General features: G+C 40.5%; 1 protein-coding gene across 7 annotated transcripts in view; it reads right to left on the bottom strand.

The window, feature by feature from the left end:
• FAM169A (family with sequence similarity 169 member A) overlaps positions 1–23,638 on the bottom strand; it is a 99,613-nt gene that overhangs the window by 63,890 nt on the left and 12,085 nt on the right. The window contains exons 1-2 of one of the 7 annotated variants that reach the window (XM_060635539.3): positions 13,335–13,402; positions 6,357–6,503 (exon numbers count right to left, since the gene is read on the bottom strand). Coding sequence is in view for 1 of the 7 variants with exons in the window: in XM_078448962.2 (XP_078305088.2) it covers positions 13,337–13,369 (33 nt within the window). In the remaining 6 variants the exon portion in view is untranslated. The other 6 variants (XM_060635535.3, XM_060635534.3, XM_060635540.3 and 3 more) reach the window with 6 other exon arrangements.

The following is a 23,638-nucleotide window of genomic DNA, read 5'->3' as shown; positions in this document are numbered from 1 at the left end:
CTCTCAAAAATAAACATTAAAAAAATTTTTTTTAATATGGAGTGAAACAGAAGTTAATGTTTGAAGCCTGCTACCAAAAACTTAATTTACAAGTTTAGATTTAGATTTAAAGTCAAGGCAAAGAATACAAAATGGACACAGAATGAAAAGTAGTCTTGACGGGACAGCAAGTTTATAGGTGATTTTCATCTGTTACTATGCTATGGTTTTTAAAAGATTTTAAATGCTAATGTCGTGTTTTAAATGCAGTTTTTTGGTTTCATTATTAAAAAGACAACAATTCTATCAAATAGGCAAAGGAGGTGATCTGAATAAAGAACCCAAGATTATAGCCCGGAATAAGACAATTTGAGGGCAATAACCAGTCTTAGAGAGGGCTTAGTTTCTCATCTAATACGGTTCAGGTAAAAGTCATGTGTCTGCCCACCCACTAGTCCACAGCTCACTGAGACTGAAACATGTGCCACTCTCTGTAAGCCATTGAACTTTCCTCTCGTGTTGCCCAACCTTCAATAATTTGCATACCACCACGAACATTTCCCCCAATGTGTTAAGTGCCTACGTCACTATTCAATACATTTCTCAAGTGACTTCTTTTTTTCTTCAGTTTTCTTTTTTATTAGGTAAGCTCTACACCCAATGCGGGGGCTTGGACTCTTGACCCTGAGAGCAAAAGTCACATGCTCTACCAACTGAGCCAGTTAGGCACCCCCCAATTTGCTTCTTTAAAAATACACACACCTCTCATCCTATTTCCTCCCCTCTGCTTTTTTTTAATTTAGTATAACATGCATATAAAACGCAGCATTTTAACCATTTCTAGATTTACAATTCTGCAGCAGTAAGCACTGCAGTAAGCATACACTGCTGTATAAACATCACCACTGTTCATCTCCACAACTTTTTCATTATCCCAAAGAGAAACTATGTACCCATTAAACAATAATTTCCCATTTCTTCTTTCCCCAGCTGCTAATAACCACCATTCTGTTACCTGTCTCTATGAATTTGCCTATTCTAGGCAATGCAATAACTGTCTCTTAGCATTTGGCTTATTTCACTTAGCACAATGGTTTTAAGGCTGCATGTTACAGCATACATCAGAATCTCAAGCCACTTTTTTAAGAAATATTTTATTCACCCGTAACTATAAAACCACCAATGTGATACATCGGATTACACGTTTTCCTATTCAGCATTAAAATTTTTAACTACCATCATTTAAACACTCATCTTAAAACCACTTAAGAGCATCTCCTAAATCACCAGTAATACATCAGTGCATTTTAGAAAACACTGCACTATAGGTATATGACTAAAGACAAGAACAACGTGACTAAATTAATTAAAGTGTAAAAACAAATTTATTACCCTTCATTCTTAAACCTTTGTAGACTACAGTCTTTAAACAGAAAAACATTGCTTCTGGGCTTATTATTATTAGCCAAAGATTATTCATACACACACACACACACACAAACACAAAATGGAACAATCATGTGTTCCTGTAGTCCTACAAGTTAAATACTCTGAAATTTGCATAAAGAGCATTACTGGGGAGAGAAATTTTACTTACAAGTTGTGATTTCTGAATAGAGTTTAAAAACAACCATAGTTTCATAGTTTTTAATATGAAAAGAATTAGAAAGTATTTCTCTAATTCCAATGTGCATATACATACATACACACACACATACACCTCTTCTAAAATGTTTTTGTGTTGCAAATCTCTCCTTAGATCCATTACTTTTATTACTGCTTGCTTCAGTGTTCAATTTTATTGGCTAAATAATCACCTGATAGTATTTAAATGAAGACAGAAACTATTATACATCAGTTGGTTAATAGCAACAGGTAATACTTACTGAGAAGGGACCATATACAAGACTTTAAAGAGAAAGCCACAGCCACATTGGATATATAGTGAGATATTTCTATCAGCTTCAATCTATACATGAAGAAACAGAACATCATACCACTAGTAGGGCTAGAAGAATAGGTACAATGAGACATGCCTCCCAATACAATTATTTTTACTCAATATGCAAAATCATATTTGTCATGGTTATAAGAAAGCTCCTTTTGAAAAATACTGCAACAATTATCTTGTTATTAAGTATTCTATTCACCTATTACACCAGAAAGAGCAATTGGAATTGGAATTCTATGACCCTGGTTCCTGGGTCAGCTCTGCCACTAGCTAAGTCAGTGACCCTGGGCAAGTTACTTACCCTCTTCAAGCTTCTGTATTCTCATTAGTAATGTGATGCAACTGGACAGGATAATCCTAAGGACCTTTTCACCTCTAAATGTTTGTAATTATTTAGAAAAAATACTGGTTAAGACTTTAAATTACTAGCCTTATGGCGGTTCTGCTACAGTTTAGAGGCAAGAAAAAAGTGGTAAAGCTCTAGACAGAAATATAGGTTGCTATGATAAATCACTCACTTCTCCCTCTTTTTTGTTGTTAAGCTTCTGTTCTATGTTACATAACTGTAAAGCTGTCAGATCAAATTTTGTCAAGCACTTTATGCTCTGCCCATGAGATAAACCAAAAGGGCTAAATAGGTTCTACATGAATGAGAAAGCTTAGTGTTGCCTTAAGCAAACTAACTCATCAAAAAATTTACGCAGAATGGATAATGAAGTGTAAAAAGTGTCCAAATTAATTTGTAAATTAAGCAAATGTTATGCTCATTAATCCTGGCTAACTTGTATAAAAACACAATACTAATACCTCTTACGTAAGAATTCTAAGATGCCCATCAGCTACTTCACATCCATCTTTTAATAATTCTACCCCTTTTCCCTAAATTATTACATAACTATTTAAACGAATGAATGTTCTAAGGAAGAAAATATGAAAAAGAAAAAACAAATTGCTACAATTGTGATGGTTTTCCCTATTTAAGGTTAATCACCAGATGTCAAATATACACTTTAAAAGGGGGAATGTAGGGGCGCCTGGGTGGCTCAGTCGGTTAAGCGTCTGACTTCAGCTCAGGTCATGATCTCGCGGTCCGTGAGTTCAAGCCCCGCGTCGGGCTCTGTGCTGACAGCTCAGAGCCTGGAGCCTGTTTCAGATTCTGTGTCTCCCTCTCTCTGACCCTCCCCTGTTCATGCTCTGTCTCTCCCTGTCTCAAAAATAAATAAAACGTTAAAAAAAAAAAAAAAAAATTAAAAAAAAATAAAAATAAAAATAAAAGGGGGAATGTATTTTCTAAATTCAGTTCCTAAATTCTTTCAAAATTCTTATAATTATTTTTACTTGGGGGCTTTAGGGCGAACGGAATATCAAAAAAATATGGACATTTTAGAGCTGAAAGAGTTCTTAGAAAAAAAAATAATTATCGCAACCAATCCAAGTCATGATCCTGTTTCCCCAACATTGAAAATAGGTTAGGTATCCAAGCAACATAATCTGTAATGCTCTCAACGTTTTACACAAAAAGCCTGTTCCTGAACCTTATTATGATTCTTCTCTTGATTCTTCCCTTTTTTCTAACATCCTTTTCTTCCCTAACTCACCTAGCTGCTGTACATTAGCTCAACAATCTCTCTCTTTTTATTCTTCTCTCCATCCTGCCCTACACAAGGCTCTAAATCCTAAATCCTTCTCCAGTGTTAGAGCTAAGGTTCTGAACATGACAAAAAATGAAACCAGTGAGCAAAGTGCTCCAGCTATCAAATCTCAGATAGTTTCAACACGGTGCACAAATCCATTTCTGTCCTCTGAGAAAGGAAAAAGATTTGATTACCTATGGGTGAGGACTGTCCGCAAGTTTATGGTTAACGGGGCACAAAGTTAAAAAGCATTCATACCTGTTGCTTGTTTTTATTTTAAGTAGGAAGCAAAATCATCTTCTGAAGTAATCATCACTGAGCCAACAACGGACTGTGTGCCTATTCTATTCAAAACACTTCCCATGTATTCCCAGAAATAGTTGTTATCACAAACCGATGAAGTGAGGAATTTAATTACCTTCACTTGCCAGATGAGGAAACTAAGCTGAGTAGCCTGTTCAAGGGCACACCCTAGTTAAGTGGCAGAACTAGTATTTTAATCCAGGCAGTCTAGCTCTGAGGCCTGTTCTTTTTATCACAACGCTGTGTCTAAAAGTAGAGCCTTTTAGGAGTCCTACCGTAGTTAAAGATTGATTGCATATATCAGGAGAAATATTACTAGTTTTCTTTTTAAGAATTAGTTCTCTCTTCATATCTAGGAAGATTGTCCTAGATCTAAGAAATCATTTAAACATGAAAACGTAATCTCTCTTGGATGCATCTAAGTGACAAGATTTGGTTTACGTGCCTGCATCCAAACTACAAGGGAGAGAGAACGTGACTGGAGGGCGGGGGGGGGGCATATTCTATCCTGGGGAGGCAAAACAGGACTCTTGGGCTGAAATAAGATTCATAAGCAAAGATAAGTCAGAACACAAAATACTAAATTTTACCACACCCAAGAATGGATACTCAATTCTTAACTATCAATACATTTTGAGCAAGATATAGAGAGAGCTGGGGCACCTGGGAGTCTCAGTCGGTTTAGCATCCCACTCTGGGTTTTGGCTCAGGTCTGATCTCACGTTAGTAGTTCGAGCCCATCGGGCTCTGTGCTGACAGTGCAGAAGCCTGCTTGACATTCTCTCTCCCTCTCTCTCTCTCTCTCTCTCTCTCTCCCCCCCTCCCCTGCTTGCTAGCTCCCTCTCTCTCTTAAAATAAATACTTAAAAAAAGTAAAACTACTTATAAAGTAAAACTACTTATACTGCTCAGATACATATGCAAAGAAACAGAAATCACCTGTAACTGAAGCTTCCACTTGAATGACTACATGTTGTACCGCAAAAAGAATAGATTTGCCTCTAGAAGATGCCAGCAGCTACTCCAGTACCTCATTACCTGGATTCTGTTTCTATCTCACAGAAGCAGTTTACAAAACTCTGGGAAGGGCGCCTGGGTGGCTCAGTCGGATGAGCGTCCGACTTCAGCTCAGGTCATGATCTTACAGCTAGTGAGTTCGAGCCCCATGTGAGGCGCTGTGCTGACAGCTCAGAACCTGGAGCCTGCTTCAGATTCTGTGTCTCCCTCTCAAAAATAAATAAGTAAATATATAAATAAACAAGTAAAAATCTCAGGGGGAAAAAGCACACTGAGAAGGATTTAAATAAATGCACCATAAAATTTTGCTTTCATTTCAACGTGAGAGAAACTAAAATCCTTTGACCCAGCTTCTTTACCACGTAACAAATCTAATTTTATAACGTTTCATTCAAGTTAACAGGAGTTTGGCACAGCAAAACTCAAGGACACGAGCACTTGTTAAAAACAGGAGTCTCAACAAAATGCACAATGTTGTAGGTATCTTTGACATAAAGTATCACAGAGGCTTATCTCATTTAAAACCATAAAGAAGACTGATGTTTTCACTTCAAAGAAAATACACCTAGCCCAAAGAGAAAGCAACAGCCAAACCAAACCTGGTGTTTAATACTGGCAAACAATTTATGAAATATGCTGCCAAGTCACAATCACCACCCCAGCCCCTCATACTTTCACTACACAACTAAGAAATGTAACCAACGGTTGCCACTATGGGCAGAGGAGCATACCAACTTGGAAAAACAGCAGATTTGGGACCACAGGCTACCCACACCTCTTTCCCTCCAGGCCTCTCCAACTCGGCACTTCCATCCGTGGCTCCATGCACCTGTTCTCCCACGCCTCCTGCAACCTCAGGTGGGTTTGCTTACCCAGATGAAGTAAATTGTTTTCTTGCCTCTCGTGGGCAGCACACCCAGGAGAAAAAGAGGTAAGTGATAGTAGGAGCCTTCCTGTCTGACTTCGATCCATGTTTACTAAATAAATGAATAAATGAAGGACTGAACAAAAGTTTGTGGAAACAAATCACACAGTGGTGCCAGGAGGAAGAAACGCTACGGCTGAGACATGTACGGCTCTGAGGCTAGGTGAAAAGCTATCCATGGACCTTCAACAGTGATAGAGGGGAAAACCCTCTAAAAAGACGGAGCATACTACGTGGAAGCCAGAAAGCATGTTGAAAATGGCGCGTTGGATTTACCAAGAGAATTGAGGTATATTAGAAGTAGTGGTAGAAACACAAGGAAAATAAACTCCGTACAGAACATAAAAGGCTAAGAATACCAGACTAAAGAGTCTGAACTGTATTTGGGATGCAGGAGGCAATTTAAGGCTCTTGAGCAGGAAAAAGACATTTAAGTCAGACAGTTGTTCCCACAGCTTTAGGTAGGATAGATTAATAAATAGAACTAAAGGAGACAAGTAGAGAAACTCCGGTAAGTACCTCACGCATACTTCTTTTAGTATACTTACCACAGGTTAATGTGATTTTTCTTCATCTGTACTACCAACCTCAGAACCCCAGGGAAGCAAAATCCACTTTTTCGACACATGAAAAGTGGGATGGGTAAAATTATCTACTGCCTCTTCTGACCAATAACTTGTGTCTATACCTGATTACTTGGAGAAAAAAGACAGGAAAAAATGTCTTAATTTACAAAAGGGTAGTATCATCAAAAATTCATTTATAATTATTTTTTAAAACTGAAATGTGCTTCCCGATGATGACAGAACTACCATTTATTGTTTGTTTGCCTTTCACTAGGCGTGAGCTTAACACTCTACACATCTTATCTCACTCATTCCTCCAAAAGACCCTCTAAGGCAGATATTCTTAAGTCTCCCAATTAGGAGCCTCAGGTGTGGGGAAGTTAAGTAAGTTGCCCAAAATCATACAGCTACTAAGTGGCAGTCAGGCTCTAAACCTAGGCAATCGGTCTCCAAGGGATTTAACCTGGGGGCCAGGTTCCCAGGTCGAGACAGAAGGCCAGTATGATCCAGGATGTATCTGATCGCACAAATATCACAGAGTACATCAAACATATTGTTTAGTCACTCTGTAGGAGGAAGATTTTTTAAATCTTGCAATATTCTCTCTTCAGATGTTAGATGCACTGTCTCCAGCATTTTTAAATGGTTACTACACAATACGAAGCCAACCGTTGTTTTTTTTTGTTGTTGTTTAATAAACACATATAAAGAGAGTCTCTGCTTTATTCATAATCAGGAAAACGCAAATTGGGACCACAATTAAATACCATTTTGTACCATTTTAGATTCTCTGTCTCCCTTTCTCTCTGCCCCTTCCCTGCTCATGCTCTCTCTCTCTCTCTTTGAACAGTAAACACTAAAAAAGTGGTACCATTTTGTACCCACTAAATTAAGCAAAATTAAGAGCAAAAATTAAGAAATCTATTCATATTTTTTTAAGATATCTATTCAGATTAAGTGTTGGGACAGGTAGTGAATCAACAGGACCACTTAAGATACACTGGTAAGAGTGTAAACGGGTTCAAATACTTGAGAAATAATATGGTATCATGTATTATGTTGCACAAGTATACAACCAGCCTAGAGACAGCAAAGTGTTCCAGGAAGCATGCATGAAAATGTTCTGAGCAACTCTCTTTGCAACAGTATAAGAGAATAATCTGAGAAAAATCTTGAGAATAATCTGTTAGGACAGTGGATAAGTCATGTAGTCAGTGCAGCCACATCTCACAATGGGCACAGAGTTAATGGTGAGTAAAAAAAATTCAGGCCTCAGAGAATATAAATCCTATGAAATATCTTTTAGAAATTCAAAAATAAGAAAGCCAACTGTTTGAAAAGTTAAAAACTAAATGGGAAACACAAAAACTGACAAAGTAAAATGCCTACTAAATATTTATTTAATTACTATACAATAGAGCTAAAGAAAAAATGAAATTCACTAAGTGGCATTATAGTTCTTAAATTATTTGTTGCTGAAGGCCAGAGACAAGTAAGACCTTGAAATTTACATGACAGTAGACTCAAAATGAACCATGAGCAAGTTTTTCTTAAGTTAAAGCCAAAAAACCTTAGAATGGTGCTTCTTTATTAAGGTTATGACGATCCAGATCCACAGACGGAAAAGTATCCCTGCACTTTTCATGGGTCAGACAGCATCCACTGTTTTTGATTCCACTCGGATGATCACATTTTAAGAAAAATCACACTGAAACACTGGAATGCCTGCAATGGAAAACCACCAGGATGGCAAAGGATCTAGACACCATGGTACAATGGATGAGGAACAGGAATGAGGAGAAATTAGTGAAGGGAAGTCTTGGGGAAGGGAGGCCAAGAATGCTGCCCTTCAAATATCTGAAGAGTCAATACCCAGATGAAAAGAGAAGAGTTATTTGCCTGTATCTAAAGGGTAAAAAGAATGGGCCATGCTAACAATAAACACTAGCCACAAATGAATTATACCACATGAAAACACAGCCAACTAGCTAATCAAAGACTACTGTTAGTTATAGCTGGCACGTTCCAACACAGGACAGGGGAAACTTTTCTCGGCCCTTCTGCAGGTACAGGTACAAGAACATCCCTGTCTCCATCCAAGCCAGTGTCAAAGTTCTGGAAAGGAGGGCCAAGAGCCCACAGACTTCAGCTGAGTGGTCATTTGTACATGAAACTGTAAAACCATATGAATCATTTCATAAAACTATGCTTTTTTTGGCCATTCTGAGAAGATACTCAGATATAAAAAGTTTGTATTCTCCAAACAAAATTTATTCAGAATCACATCAATTTCTTTTTTATGGTTTACAAAATATTATCGATAAATCTCAGTCTTAAAATTAATTTCAAGTACTTTTATTTTTTTTAATATTTTTTTAATGTTTACTTTTCAAAGAGAGAGAGAGAGAGAGCATGAGCAGGGAAGGGGCAGAGATAAAGGGAGACAGAGAATCTAAAGCAGGATCCAGGCTCCAAGCTGTCAGCACAGAGTCCAATGCAGGGCTCGAACTCAGGAACTGCAAAATCATGACCTGAGCCAAAGTCAGACACTTTACCTACAGAGCCACCCAGACACCCCTCAAGTAGTTTTAGATATGCATTATATTCTAAGGCCAAATGTCAAGACTTCAAACATGTGCTTGCTTTTTGGTAAATTTAGCTATATTTTCCATCATGAGCATAAATAATTAATAGAAAACAGGGCCACATTTAAAATTAGAAGACAGGTTCTGGAATGCCTGGATGGCTCAATCTGAAGAGCATTCAACTCTTCATCTCAGAATCATGAGTCTGAGCCCCAGGTTGGGTGTAGAGATAACTGAAAAAAATATATACTTGAAAAAAAAAAAGATACGTTCTTCATCTGGAATCCACAAAAACTACAAAAGGTTTAAAAGGCTTATACTTTATCCCATGCAGTACAAAATCTCCGACTAACAAGTGGTAGATCACAATTTTGAAAATGACAATTGTTGCCTTGAAACATACCTTAACAAAGTGTTGTATTGAACACAGGGTAAAAAAAGATAATAAAAGAGAGGAAGATGAGAAACACTGAAATTGGTACTAAAAATTATCCTAATTTCATTGATAATATTAATAGCTCACCTTTAGATACATTATCACATTTAATTCTACCAACAACATTTTAAGACAGGCTCTCTTATACCTTTTAGAAGAGGAAACTGAGGCCCATGTATCTTAAAAGGCAGCTAGAAACAGCAAATCCAGGTTTCAAACCTACGTCTATTTGGCTTGAATTGCGGATTATTATACTGCCTCTGAATAATAACTACTGGTAAGTGAAGAATCAGAGTTAGGTCCTCAGGTATTATCAAACTTGAAAGCACTAGTATGTACTGGTATATGTGTAAAATATTTTAAACTATAAAATTAATAATACGGGGGAGTTCCTATTTTTTCAATTAAACTTTTTTAATTTTTTATTTTTACATTTATGTATTTTTGAGAGACAGAGTGAGACAAAGCATGAGCGGAGGAGGGGCAGAGAGAGAAGCAGACACAGAATCCGAAGGAGGCTGCAGGCTCTGAGCAAGCATTCAGCACGAGCCCGACGCGGGGCCCAAACCCATGAAACATGAGATCATGACCCAAGCTGAAGTCGGACACTTAATCGACGGAGCCACCCAGGCACCCCTATTAAACAGTTTTTTTTTAAGTTTATTTATTTGTTTATTTGAGGGTGAGAAAGAGAGTGTGAGCAGGGGAGGGGCAGAGAGAGAGAGGGAAAGAATCCCAGGCAGGCTCCTTGCTGTGGGCCCACACCCAACACCAGGTTCAATTCCCACCAACCATGAGATCATGACCTGAGCTGAAATCAAAAGTCGTACGTGCAACCAACTGAGCCACCCAGCCCACCCTGATATTACTCCTCCTAAGGCCTCCAATAACCTCTCAACTCCCAAATTCAGTGAATTAGTTTCATTCTCACCTGACCTTGATTCAGACCAAACCCAACTGACCATTCTACTGCTTATAAGTCCACTCCCCACCATCCCTGTCCCTGGACAACACTCCAGACAATTCCATTCCTTAGTATTCTTCCCTCCTCAGTTTCTTTCAGCAACTGAACCCTCTCCACTGTACAACCCATAAATGCAGGGGGTTTCCCCTCACACATACATGCAATCTGGCACTTCTTTTATTATTTTTTGGCACTTCTTTTTTAAAAATATAATTTACTGGGGACGCCTGGGTGGCTCAGTCGGTTCAGCATCCAACTTCAGCTCAGGTCACGATCTTGCGTTCGTGGGTTCAAGCCCTGCGTCGGGCTCTGTGCTGACAGCTCAGAACCTGGAGCCCGCTTTGGATTCTGTGTCTCCCTCTCTCTATGCCCCTCCCCTGCTCATGCTCTGTCTCTCTCTCTCTCGAAAATAAATAAGCATTTAAAAAAAATTTAAGATAAAAATAATAAAAAATAAAGATTAAAAATGTAATTTATTAAATTGACTTGTTCCCGATTCATAGTTGCAAAACTCTGTGTGCAGTTAGATTTTAAGGAAATCTTTAACATTTTAATACACAATACTTCACTATAAACTCCATGAAGGTGAGGTCTACTTGTTTTTGTGTCCTTTTTTTTTTTTAATTTTTTTCATGTTTATTTGAGTGAGAGGCAAAGCACGAACGGGGAGGGGCAGAAAGAGAAGGAGACACAGAATATGAAGCAGGCTCCAGGCTCTGAGTTGTCAGCACAGAGCCTGACGCTGGGCTCAAACACTTAACCAACCCAGCCACCCAGGCACCCCTTGTGCCCCTTAAGGTACAACAGACACTCTGTTGAATAAATGAAAACACCCTTTGGTGTAGCCTAAAATTAACACCTCACTGGAGCAGGTAGTAGCTAAAAATGATACATATTTTTAAAAACATGTGATGAGTCACAAACTTTCTGGACAAAGAATAGGTGGGACTAAATGAGTAGTTCCCTCCTACAAAGCAGATAAGATCTCATACCAGCCCTGAAACCGAATGAGTCTATTTAGGTTATCTTTAGTAAATTATCAGCTTTTTCCTGATTATTTTTAAACCATGACACCTTTTTCTTAATAAATTCAACCTCCAGTAATTTTGTTGTTGTTGTTGTTGTTGTAAAGAATTGTGAAATGCCCTACTACCAGTGAAGCATGCCAAATTTAGAACTTTAATTTCAGGGTTAAATATACAACGGATCAGAAGCCTAATGATGTGTGAAGAGAAAATCATCTCAAACACAATAACCATGCAATTCCTTTTTCATTTCAGATTCACAACATCTTAGAAATGGGAAGAAACATGATGGTTTTGTTTCACTTCCTAGTCAACTTACAATCCTTTCTACAGAACCCTTGACACATTTTTGCCTGAATACTCTGCCTGAACACTCAATCCTCTTAAATTCTAATTACCTTTAAAAAGAAAATCTCTGCATTTTTAGGCATATTACTGAACATAACACATGTAAGGGTTTGAAAGGGTTAGATAAAAGCTAATGGAGAAAAATATTGAAAGGCCTTTTTCCTTTTCAATTTCTCAAATATTGGTAACATGATGCTCAAAATCTCCAACTACGTTAATTCAAACTGGAGTTAATAAGGCCAGTAGCACCAAATCAGTGAACCTCTGTAACCTGTGCATTTACAGAATTTAAAGGTGCAGGAACTGTGTCTGGCTCAGAGCTGAACGTGCTGGGAGGAACAATCTCGTTCCCCACGGACCTAAGACACATCCAATCAGGGCACCTGTAACCCCTAGAAAACAATCGGTGCTTCCTTAAGTTTCCTAAAAAAACAAGACTCATCTCTCCATGTCCGAGGTCCCTGTCACTTCCATAATTCTCCTCCTGGAACACGTCATTTAGGAGAGGCATGACATTTCTGCTAGGAAAGGCCCATGATATGGAATCACTTGTTTATAAAGAATTAATGGAAGTCTTCAACTATTCAAAAAAAGTTGAGAGTAATTTCATAAGGAGGGTGGCAATGACATTTTACTCTCAAGAGCATCTAATTATAAAACACTTTGTTTTCTCCAATTCAAGAGTTAAGTCCTTTGACATATACTATACCTTTATTAGGAAATGATACCGTTTGTAATGAGTCTAATACTGTTTTGGACGAATCTCAGGTGAGACTAATTTGAAACTTTTCAGAACCTTAAATCCACAGGTAAGGCACCTCTGGTTACTATAATCACTCGTGCAGCAGGCTAGTATCACCAGTCATAACCTATTTCTAAATTCCCTAAGCCAATCCTCATCATAAATTCAAAAAGAGGAGGCTACTATGACACCTACAAGCTTTCCTTCAAAGACTCTTCATCTTTGTACTGTAAGTCTTACCACACATAGATGTTTCCCAGGTTCCTCTCACTATTTCATTTCCTGTCCAAAGCCCCACCACCCTCAACAGGAAAACTCAGTCCGGTCCGCAGACCAGAAAAATCTTTTCTCCTGTAGGAGAAAAAGAAGCTATAGTTTGCAAAGATATCCGGTACAACTTACATGCTATCAATCTGCCAATGCAAGCATATAATAATAATACATGGTACAGATCTATTTTGGTGATTTCCCTCCGAGGCCCAAACGTGTGTATTATGCAACAGCCACCATGCCAGGTTTTAATCCCTGTCTGTGATGCACTGATAAAATACAAACGGCACAAGTATAATCCACTAGGTACTCAAGCACATTTGCCAGAAGATAAATCAAAACAAAAATTACCAAATTCTGAGGAACCTTGAAAATCACAAAGTGCCTAACAGTTCTGAATACAATTACAACTTTTCCTTCCCGTAGTCTCTGAGTAACCTGCTCGCTCAGCCCGAACCCCCTCAAAAATCCTCACACTTGAGCATTTTAATTGATGTTTCCAAAGGATCTCTCCAAGGGGGAAGGGGGCCTGCATCAGGTGGTTATTTTAGAATCTACTCTAATAATCTAAAATAACCTAAGATACCCACACCAGTTTCCAGAATCGAGTCAGAGGTTTCATCATTTCTTCCAAAGGACAATAATAGGAGTAAATGCAATCCAGATCCCCGAGGCATAAACAACCCAGGGCTCGATGCTTCACCCACCGATCTCCTGGGGCACAGGCCTCGAAAAACTGCACAATGGGCGGCTAAGAATTAGAACAAAATTGCGATGCCCTTCATTCTAGAAGAGAATCTATACAGTTATCTATTCCAGAGGTTAAATGCAAGGGAGGTGGGCAGAGCATCTCCGGAGGCCACCTGCGTGGCTGAACCCGAGCCTAAACGCCTCGGCGCGCCGCCTCACCAGGTCCGCTTTCCACCGAGCCAGGGCAACGGGCGAGCGCGGCCAGGCTCCAGGTGGGGCGCAGTGGGAGGGGAGGGGGCTCGGCACGCAGCAGCCGGGGAGCCAAAGCCGATCCCAGGCCAGCCAAGGAAGAAGGCGGCATTCCCTCACACAAAATGGTGGCTCTGACGCGGAGGCCCGCGCACCTGGGGACGCGCCACACGCCCCTCGGGGGACGCGGCCGGCCGCCGGCAGCTGGACGCGCGCCCGGGGCCCGGGAGGCCGGCCTGGGCCTGCGCCGCGGCCGAGTCCACAAGGCGGCCCGCGTCGCCGCCCGCGGGGGCGCGGGGCCGGAGCCGGCGGGGCGCGGGGTCGGGCGCGGCAGCCTCGGCCTCAGCCCGCGGCCCCCGCCCGGGACGGACAGCGCACTCACCTCGGACGCGCCTCCGGAGCCACCGGAGCCCGGGAAAGGAGGCGGAGCCGCGGGAATGAATGGAGCCGGCGGCTCGCTGGCGACCCCCGGCCGGTCCCGGGCCGCGTCGCTCGCGGCTGCCAGGGCGGATACGGCCGCCTCCCCCTCGCCCCGGACGCCCGGCTCCTAGTCGGCGGGTCGGCCGCAGCCCACCGTGCCCTCCGCCGGCGTGACGCACTGGCGCCGCAGCGCCTCCAGCCTTTGCTGCCGCGCAGCGCCCGCGCCCACCGCGAATCCCCCCGCCCGCGCCGCGCGGCCCCTCCTCGGCGCCGGGGACGCCGCCCTGCCTCCCTCCGGACCCGGCCTTCAGACGGCCTCCGGGCAGGTGCCGGCCGGGCCAGCCGGGGGGCGCCGCGCGGCCCCCGCCTCGCCCCTGGCGCCCGCTCGGCCCGCCTGGGCCGCCGTCACAAGGCAGGGCGCGACGCCCCAGCTCAGGCCCCCGGTATTAAAGAGTGACCTTGGCTTAGATATAAAAATAGGTGCGGGTAAGCTGCGGGGACTACGACGCTGAATTTGCGTATTCCTTTAATGTCAACATTCGCAGAATCCCGTTTGCACACGCCAGCGGAGATCTCCTCCAGTCTGGCAATGGCGCGGGCCCTCCCAGAATGTATACTGGGTGAACCAAGACATCCTGGCCTCTGGACTCGGATGCAGGGAGCGCGGGCGAGGACCGTGGGCCTGCGCCCCGCCACCTCCTTCCTAAACCCACCGCTACCTAGGAGGATGCAAGGGAAAAGGAACTCTCCATGCACAGTCTGGACGAGTCCAAGAGCCATGACTTCCATCTTAAGATAATAAGGAATCACTAAATTTCCTGCGTTGACCTTTTCTCTTTCAGAATGTAGGACAAGCAAACTAGCCCAGACCCAGAAGGATGACGGCCCCATCCTCCTTTCTTCCTCTTCCCGCTCCTAACTCACTTCAGGGCCCTTTTGCTAATTACACTCCCACGAAAGAAAGATATGCTCTCAAGTATTTAAAGCGTGGTAGATTTCTTAAAAGTAATGCATTGCATAGTTTAAATATGTTTAAGAAATGTATTGAGGATCAGTATTCTATGTAATTTTAAGACCTCTTTTTATACACAAACTCTGGAAAATAAACATCCAAGATCTGTGGCATTGTTTTCAGCTCATCCAGTGAATTTCAAATTGTTTCTTTCACTCCTCAAAAATACTTAGCAATCACAATACCAGTCTTTCACAAATTTAATAGTGATCAACAAGGTCAATAAATACTTCAGAGAAGACTTGTTGATAGAGACATACTGGATTCAGATTTTTTTTAATTGGATAGGCTTTTCTGCCTCGAGTTGCTCTTAAAAAATAAGGTCACATCTACTATGTTTAATTTGTAACATTTAGCAGAAATCTTAAATGTTACATGCCAAAGATTTACCATTTTTAGTGGACCTTAACAAACTAGACCTAATTGAGCAGGAATTTTGAATAGTTCGGTTTTTATGCACAGCAAATGTTAAATGAATGAAGTTATAAAACCTTTGAATTTCTATTTTTAGAGCTGTACGGAAGTAGGAGTCTCCAGGGTAATCCCAAACAATTGCCACTTTGGGAAAATATTCTTCTTTTTGCTACCAGAGGCTACAGTTGTTGAAGCTGTAAGCCCCAGTACAAAGCTAGACAGAACAACTTGTTCCGAATGTTTGAAATCATGGGCGTGATTGAGTTTTAGCTATAAGTTTTGTGGGTGAGTACTTGTGCTTGAGAGGCTTGTCTCCCAAATGTCTGGCCACTCTGGTGGGCATCAGAACCATACCCACCCAGCCCGACCCCATCCAGGCAGCTAAACCCAGCTGTCTTCCTATGGCAAGGATCCTACCTTCAGAGAACCACTGAAGAAGTTCTGTCTCCTACTTATGTGAGGAGTGTTCTGTGAGAACACTCTGACTTCATTCTCTTCTCTACTTGCAACATTATGTGGCCTTGGGTGTTTAAGAAAAAAAAAATCATTTACTTACTTCTTTGGCCACGATTCATTAAATCTTGCTTGTCTGTTACCCCATAGTCTTGAGGATCCATGAGCAATTAGTGGGCAAAGAACTAAAAAGTGAGCCTTTATCAGATTAATACATGCTGTGAATGACTACCAAAACATTTTGAAATATATTTGAGGCTTTGGTCTAAAAAGTTTTGTAAAGGGGCCCCTGGGTGGCTCAGTCAGTTGAGCGTCTGTCTGACTTGGGCTCAGGTCATGATCTCATGGTTCCTGGGTGCGAGCCCCACATTGGGCTCTGTGCTGTCAGCACAGAGCCTGCTTTGGATCCTCTGTTCCCCTCTCTCTGTCCATCCCCCACTTGCGTTCTCCCCAAAGTAAGTAAATATTTAGAAATAAGAAATACATACATACATACATACCATACATACATACATACATAAATAGTTTTGTAGAGAATAAAAGGACTATTGCTTTGGTTTTTGTTGTTGCATGTGCTTGCTCTGATTATTATTTTGTTAAGTTACAAGCATAAGGAAACATGCTAAGAGTTTCCATTGCATTTTTAGTACATGTTCAAAGGGGAATGGAACCTTTTTTTTTTTTTTTTAAGTAATGTCTACACCCAATGTGGGGCTTGAACTCATGACCCAGAGATCAAGAGTCACAGACTCTTCTGACTCAGCCAGCCAGGCGACCCAAGGGTGGAACTATATTAAGAGAAGATTGCCACAACTGGATTTTGGAGGTTGCTTACAAGAGAAGAGTCCTAGCACTGGAAAAGAGGAGTTCCTAATGGCTAAAATAATGGCTAATGTTTTTGACTGCTAACAAATGCCCAGGTACTCATTCTACTAACTTCTTTGTGGAAATTAACTCATTTATTTCTCACACTCATCCTTTGAAGTACATACTAATATTGTCCCCATTTAACCTACAAAAGACTGAGGCGCACACGGAGAAGCTAAGTAATTAGCCCGTGGTCACACAGCTAATAATTCTGGCACTATGGCTCAGTAGTACACTTCCTTAACCAGTATTCCATACCACCTTTTATGTGCACAAAATCCTATGCCATATGATTGGATTTTGCTTTTGAAGCCCTAAAACATACCAAATTCTCATTGCTTTCATGTTTAAATTATTTCTTAGATCTAGTGGTATTTTCCTGGACATGAAGAGAAAATTAAACCCTTAGAAAACTTGTAAGACTTCCTCATATGTGTTAAACAAAACTGTATCCTCTGTTAGTTTTTGAAAGGCAAAAATATTTTTTAAAAACCGTTCTGGGGGCGCCTGGGTGGCTCAGTCGGTTAAGCATCCGACTTTGGCTCAGGTCATGATCTCGCGGTCCGTGGGTTCAAGCCCCGCGTCTGGCTCTGTGCTGACAGCTCAGAGCCTGGACCCTGTTTCAGATTCTGTGTCTCCCTCTTTCTCTGACCCTCCCCTGTCCATGCTCTCTCTCTCTCTCTCTCTGTCTCAAAAATAAATAAATGTTAAAAAAAAAATTTTTTTTAAACCATTTTGCATCTTTCAAGGGTAATTGCTCTCCAAGTTGTTTTTTTTTTTAATTTTTATTTTTTTACATTTTTATTTTATTTTTGACAGAGTAAGACAAAGCATGAACAGGGGAGGGGCAGAGAGAGAAGGAGACACAGAATCTGAAGTAGGCTCCAGGCTCTGAGCAAGCGGTCAGCACAGAGCCTGATGCAGGGCTTGAACCCACGAACTGTGAGATCATGACCTGAGCTGAAGTCAGACGCCCAACCGACTGAGCCACCCAGGCGCCCCCCAAGTTTTTATTTTTTTTAGGTTCCAGAGACTAATTATAAGTTTTATTTATATTTATATTTACTTAGTCTATGGAAGAAATACGATTCCCCAGAAGAGATTTACTACCATCACTGACCCTCCATTAGACTAAAATGTGTAGAACCAGGATCTAATATATAGAGTATATATGTTTTAAATTCCTAAAATCAGAGTAGGAAAGTTTTAATGAATGAAGCAGCCCAGGGACTTCCAGATCTAAAATGTTAGCCAATGGATTAACTAGTTGGCTGATAATGTCAGCCATGGCAAAGGCGAAATGAGGAAGCAATCCTTCCTCCTTGGACTAGAAGAAAATAGGACTCCATACCGTAGAATGCTTTGTTTCTTTCTCTGGTTTATGAAATATGTCACAGGAATGCTTTCGGGATTAAATGCAGCACTTTGATGGGGTTTTCTTTGTCAGGCACTACTACTGTCTGCAGATGTCAAATTCCTGAGTGATACTATGCGCAGGGTTGAGGGAGGCAGGTGGAAAGAACCTGAAGAACAAGAGAAATGACAGGTTTGAGAAGTCCAGTTACACTTGTTTTTTTCTAGTTTGCTTTGGTCTAATGTGAAACAGAAGTTTAATCACAGAGTATTTGGTAAGTTCAATTTGGGTTTAAGGGAAATAACACGTGGTATTTTTCATATTACTAATGAAAAATTATATACATATTTACATCGATGGCCGATACTGCCAATTTGCCTAGTTAATATCCATTCCCTCCGCTTTTCTGTCACAGCCCCTATGTTGTTCAGGGTGGCAATGTGTCCAACTAAAACTATTTTCCTCCCCAGATTCCTCTTGCAACTGGGATAGTTATACAGTTACTGTGGCCAATGGAATGTAAACAAAAGATTGTTCAGTATAGCTTTCAAGAAAGCTTTATTTTTCTGATAAAAAAAAAAAAAAGATTCAGATATCCCTTTGCCTTTTGCCATTTGTGCTTTTTTCTTCTTCCTGCTTGGGAGGAAGACTTATGTCTGGGATCAGAGCAGCCATCTTGAAGCCATGAGCTGACCAAGGGAATGAAATCCGTGTGTAACTATACCCCAGCCAAGAGATAGGAACCTGGGACAATGATGACATTCTGGAGCTGCCACACCAATTCCACACCACCTACCTCCAATCTTCCGTTACTTGCCAACAAATGCAACCCTAACCAAAAGTCAAAGTTAAACCTAAACCAAAGTCCTTGATATAGCTGGAAAAAAAAATAAAGGAACATTCTTCTATAGTATATATGCTATACTATAGAGATATTATTCTTTGATTTTGCTACTCTATTAAGTAACTGCATTCTGGAGAAATCAGTGACTTACCTACCATAGTACTTGGTGAAAAAAAAAACCACATCAGTTTTGACTATGAAAAGAATATCATATTTAACCAGGTAGTACATTTTATTTTTAACACATTTCACACATGACCTCAGTAAGTCTCTAATATCACTATGAGAAAGGATGACAAATGGCTGTCTAGAAACGATAACAGTCATCTAGAAACAAGTTACTGGTCAAAGTGATCGCCGTGCCATATACATAAAGGATATACAGAAAAGTATAATTATGTTTTCATTTTTAATGAAAAACAAGCGGAAGAATCAGGATTTAGGGAGGGATCATAAAATTAGAATTTGTCTGTACTTTACAGAAAGCAACCTGGTGATACATATCAAAACTTCTGAAAATGTGAATGTGTTACCGTAATACTACTCTTGGAAATCTATCTGAAGGAACCTTTTAGGAAGAAAAAAAAAGTTATGTTCGCAAAGATGTCATTGAAGCATTTTTTACCCTTTTTAAAAAATTTATTTTTTGGGGGCGCCTGGGTGGCGCAGTCGGTTAAGCGTCCGACTTCAGCCAGGTCACGATCTCGCGGTCCGTGAGTTCGAGCCCCGCGTCAGGCTCTGGGCTGATGGCTCAGAGCCTGGAGCCTGTTTCTGATTCTGTGTCTCCCTCTCTCTCTGCCCCTCCCCCGTTCATGCTCTGTCTCTCTCTGTCCCAAAAATAAATAAAACACGTTGAAAAAAAAAAAAATTAAAAAAAAAATTATTTTTTTAAAGTTTATTTATTTATTTTGAGAGAGAGAGAGAGAGAGAGAGACTGTGTGTGTGTATCTGTGTGTGTGTGTGTGTGTGTGTGTGTGTGTGTGTATGCAAGCAGGGAAGGGGCAGAGAGAGGGAAAGTGAATCTCAAGCAGACTTTGTGCTCTCAGCACAGAGCCCGATGCAGGGCTCGATGTCACGAACTGTGAGATCAAGAGTGGGAGCTTAATGGACTGAGCCACCCGGGTGTCCCAGCCTTTTTTTTTAAATTTATTATTATTTTTTTTTTTTAGTAATCTCTATATCCTACATGGGGTTCAAACTCACAATACGAAGATCAAGAGTTACATGCTCCCCCAGGTGAGCCAGGCAGGCACGCCTGAAGCATTTCTTTTCTTAAGAAAGCCAAAATGTATAAATACCATGAATGTCTAATAATAGGTATACTGTTGCTAATCACAGAAATGCAAAATGTTTGCCTTTCTTATTGCAGGCAATAAGAGGGATTATTTTTAATTGTTAATAGGAACTGGGAAGGCTTATTGAAACAGCTAAATCGTGTAATAGGTTGGCGTGCAAAAGGGAACACCCATCTGGAGGCAATGTATCATAATCTCCATTGTCATTATTGTTGGATTACGTTTATTAAGCACTTCTATGCCAGATATTGTACTGATGGGATTCAGAGCAGTCCACCCCAGAATGTGCCACTTTGGCATGAAGATTATTTGGAGCTAAAGACAATCAAGTCTGTTGAGCCCAACAGACTCAGAAAGAGCTTTTTACCTTCCCTTTAACTGCTCTAAAATTTTAGATAGAAAGCCTATACCAGGAAGAGCGCTATTACCAAAATTAACCTTTTTTTTTTTTTTAACATAAGACTCCTCCTCGTGGCATGGCATACATTTGTTTACCAAATATTGGCTCTTCCCATCTCCCTATGAATGATCTTTCTCCCGTGTGAAATGCCGGACTTCTATCCTCTTCTCTGTAGCTCAGGATGGCATATGAACCTCAGTTCCCTGTCAAAGAGCCTCTCATGTGTTAGTGGGGCCCCTGTAAGTATGTAATTAAGTATTTCTCCTTTTAATCTGTTTTATGTCAATTTAATTATTAGAGCAACCAAAGACTTAAAGGGAAGAAAGGAAAAGTTTTCCTCCCTTGCAGTACTAAACATTTTACCTTAGTTGTCTTGCTTAATCCTCACACTATCTATTTGAGGTAGATACTATATCTTCATTTCAAAGATGAGGAAACAGGTTTAGAGAGGTATGGAATTTTTTTTTAATGTTTACTTAATTTTGAGAGAGAGAGACAGAGAGAGACAGAGCACAAATGGGTGAGAGGCAGAGAGAGAGGGAGACACAGAATCCTAAGCAGGTTCCAGGCTCTGAGATGCCAGCACAGAGCCCGATGCGGGGCTCGAACTCACAAACCATGAGATCATGACCTGAGCCCAAGTCCCATGCTTAACTGACTGAGCCACCCAGGTGCCCCAAGAGATATGGAAATTGACCCAAGGTGCTGAAGCAGGAAATTGACCATTGTTCTCAATTACTCTAGACTTAGACATTAGACTACAGACTTAACTATACCTCTTCTCAATTAGCATATATCCAGCTTCCAGAATATATTTGCATTAACATCCTCTCACCCAATATTTATACATTTATTGACTCAACACATGTGTTTTAAAATGTCTATTATGTCAGGCACTGCTCTAGATGGACTCTGTGATGTGGTAGTGCAATGAATGGGACAGGCAGAGCCAATTAGAAACGTGAATATGGCCTGTAGAACAATGGCTTACTGGCTGAACTGAGAAGACAGCCAAGGCTTTTAGCAGAGTGTAGAGTGTCAAGAAATGAGGCTGGAGAAACAGGCAGGACCAGTTATTCTTTTAAAAAGTCCTGGCCAGCCACGATAAAGAGCGTGGACTCAATCCCAAAGGCAATGGAGAGACATTTGAAGAGTTTAAATTTCAGACTGACATGACCACACTTGCATGTTAGCAAATTTTCTTAGGCAGCAATGTGAAAAATGAGTCGAAGAGAAGACTGGAGGCAAAGAGCCACTTATGGAACTGATACAGACTGATGACAGTCTGGTCTAGAGCCCACAGTGAGGATGAAGAGAAGTAAATGAATTCTAAAGCCTAAAGGTGAGAAGTAGAGTCAACATGACTTGGCAAAATGTGCCATGTAATAGAGAAGACAAGATCACCAGGTTTTCGGCTTGAACCATTGGGTGGATGCTGGTGCTGCTCACCAAAATAGGAATCACTGGAGAATAAGGATTTGGGAGGTAAAAATCATTATGTCCATTTTGGCTATGTTGAGTTTTTTTTGTTTTGTTTCGTTTTTGTTTGCTTCTTTGTTTTAGAAACAGAGCACTTGAGCAGGGGAGAGAGGCAAAGGAAGAAAGAAAGAGAATCATAAGCAGGCTCCATCCTCAGCATGAAGCCTGACACGGGACTTGATTCCAGACTCTGGGATCATGATTCAAGCCAAAATCAAGAGTCAGACACTCAACAGACTGAGCCACCCAGGCGCCCCTTGGCTATGTTTGTTATGTGCTGTGAGATATCAAAGTGGAGACGTATGAAATAGATCTTTAGGAACTACAGCTCAGAGGACATATCTAGACTGAAGTTATAAATGGAAAGCCATCAGCACAGGAAGGGTTATGGAAACCATGGAATGAATGGGCTTGCTGAGGAAGAATGGGAGAAAAAAACACATGCCCAGTCAAAATCTAATAGGATTTAGACGATCTAAATCTTCATAAGAAGATCCTACATGGGAAGCAGAGCTGTGACGAGAGGAAAGGGAAATTGTGGTGTTATAGAAGCCAAAAGAAAAAGGAGCTGATCTTCAGTGGAGTTAAATGCTCCCTTCAGAATTTATCCAAAGGAACTAATTAAGGATGAGCACAAAGATTTGCTTATAGGACTATTTCAATATTGTTTGTAATAGGGAAATACTGGTGGTGGAGAAAGGGCAGGAAAGTCCACCAAGAAGTTGCGAAATAAATGTTGGCACATCCAATGTACCAAAGATACAATGTTGTGTCATTTTTTAATTACATTTCTGAAAATAAAATAAAATAAAATAAATTGCATTTATGAACAATATTTAATAACATCAGGAAATATTACGTAGAAAACACATCTGTTTAAAAAGATCCCACTTTTGCTTTTAATATTATGCTTAATCATATGGATATATTCAGAGAATATATAGGTCATAAAGACATATATTGAAATGTTAACAGCAAAAGTTGGAAAATGGATTAGAAAGAGGCAAAACAGGGTAGTAGGATTACTGGAGAGGAGATTTATATTTTGTTTATAGTAGTTTTTTCATTTTCCATGATGAACACATAGTCCTTTTATAATAAAAAATCCATTGGGTTTTTGGTTAAGAAATTTATAGCACATAACCCATACTGTGCAGTGATTAAGTATTATATTTATGGGCGGCACCTGCCCAGCTCAGTCAGAAGAGAATGCAACTCTTGATCTCCAGGTTGTGAATTCCAGCACCGCGTTGGGTGTGGAGATTACTTAAATAAATAAAACTTTTCAAAAAAACAAGAAGTACTATATTTATGGAAACTAGATAGCAACATGGAAAAATATGAGTGCTAGAATATTAAGTTACAGCAAGTTATATTACTTTCATAGAAAGAACCGGATAAGGGCCAGTTAAAGAAC

Source organism: Panthera onca, chromosome A1 (assembly GCF_046562875.1).
Source record: "Panthera onca isolate mPanOnc1 chromosome A1, mPanOnc1 haplotype 2, whole genome shotgun sequence".
In the NCBI taxonomy this organism is placed as follows: Eukaryota; Metazoa; Chordata; class Mammalia; order Carnivora; family Felidae; genus Panthera; species Panthera onca.
This window is presented reverse-complemented; position numbering and strand designations above follow the sequence as displayed.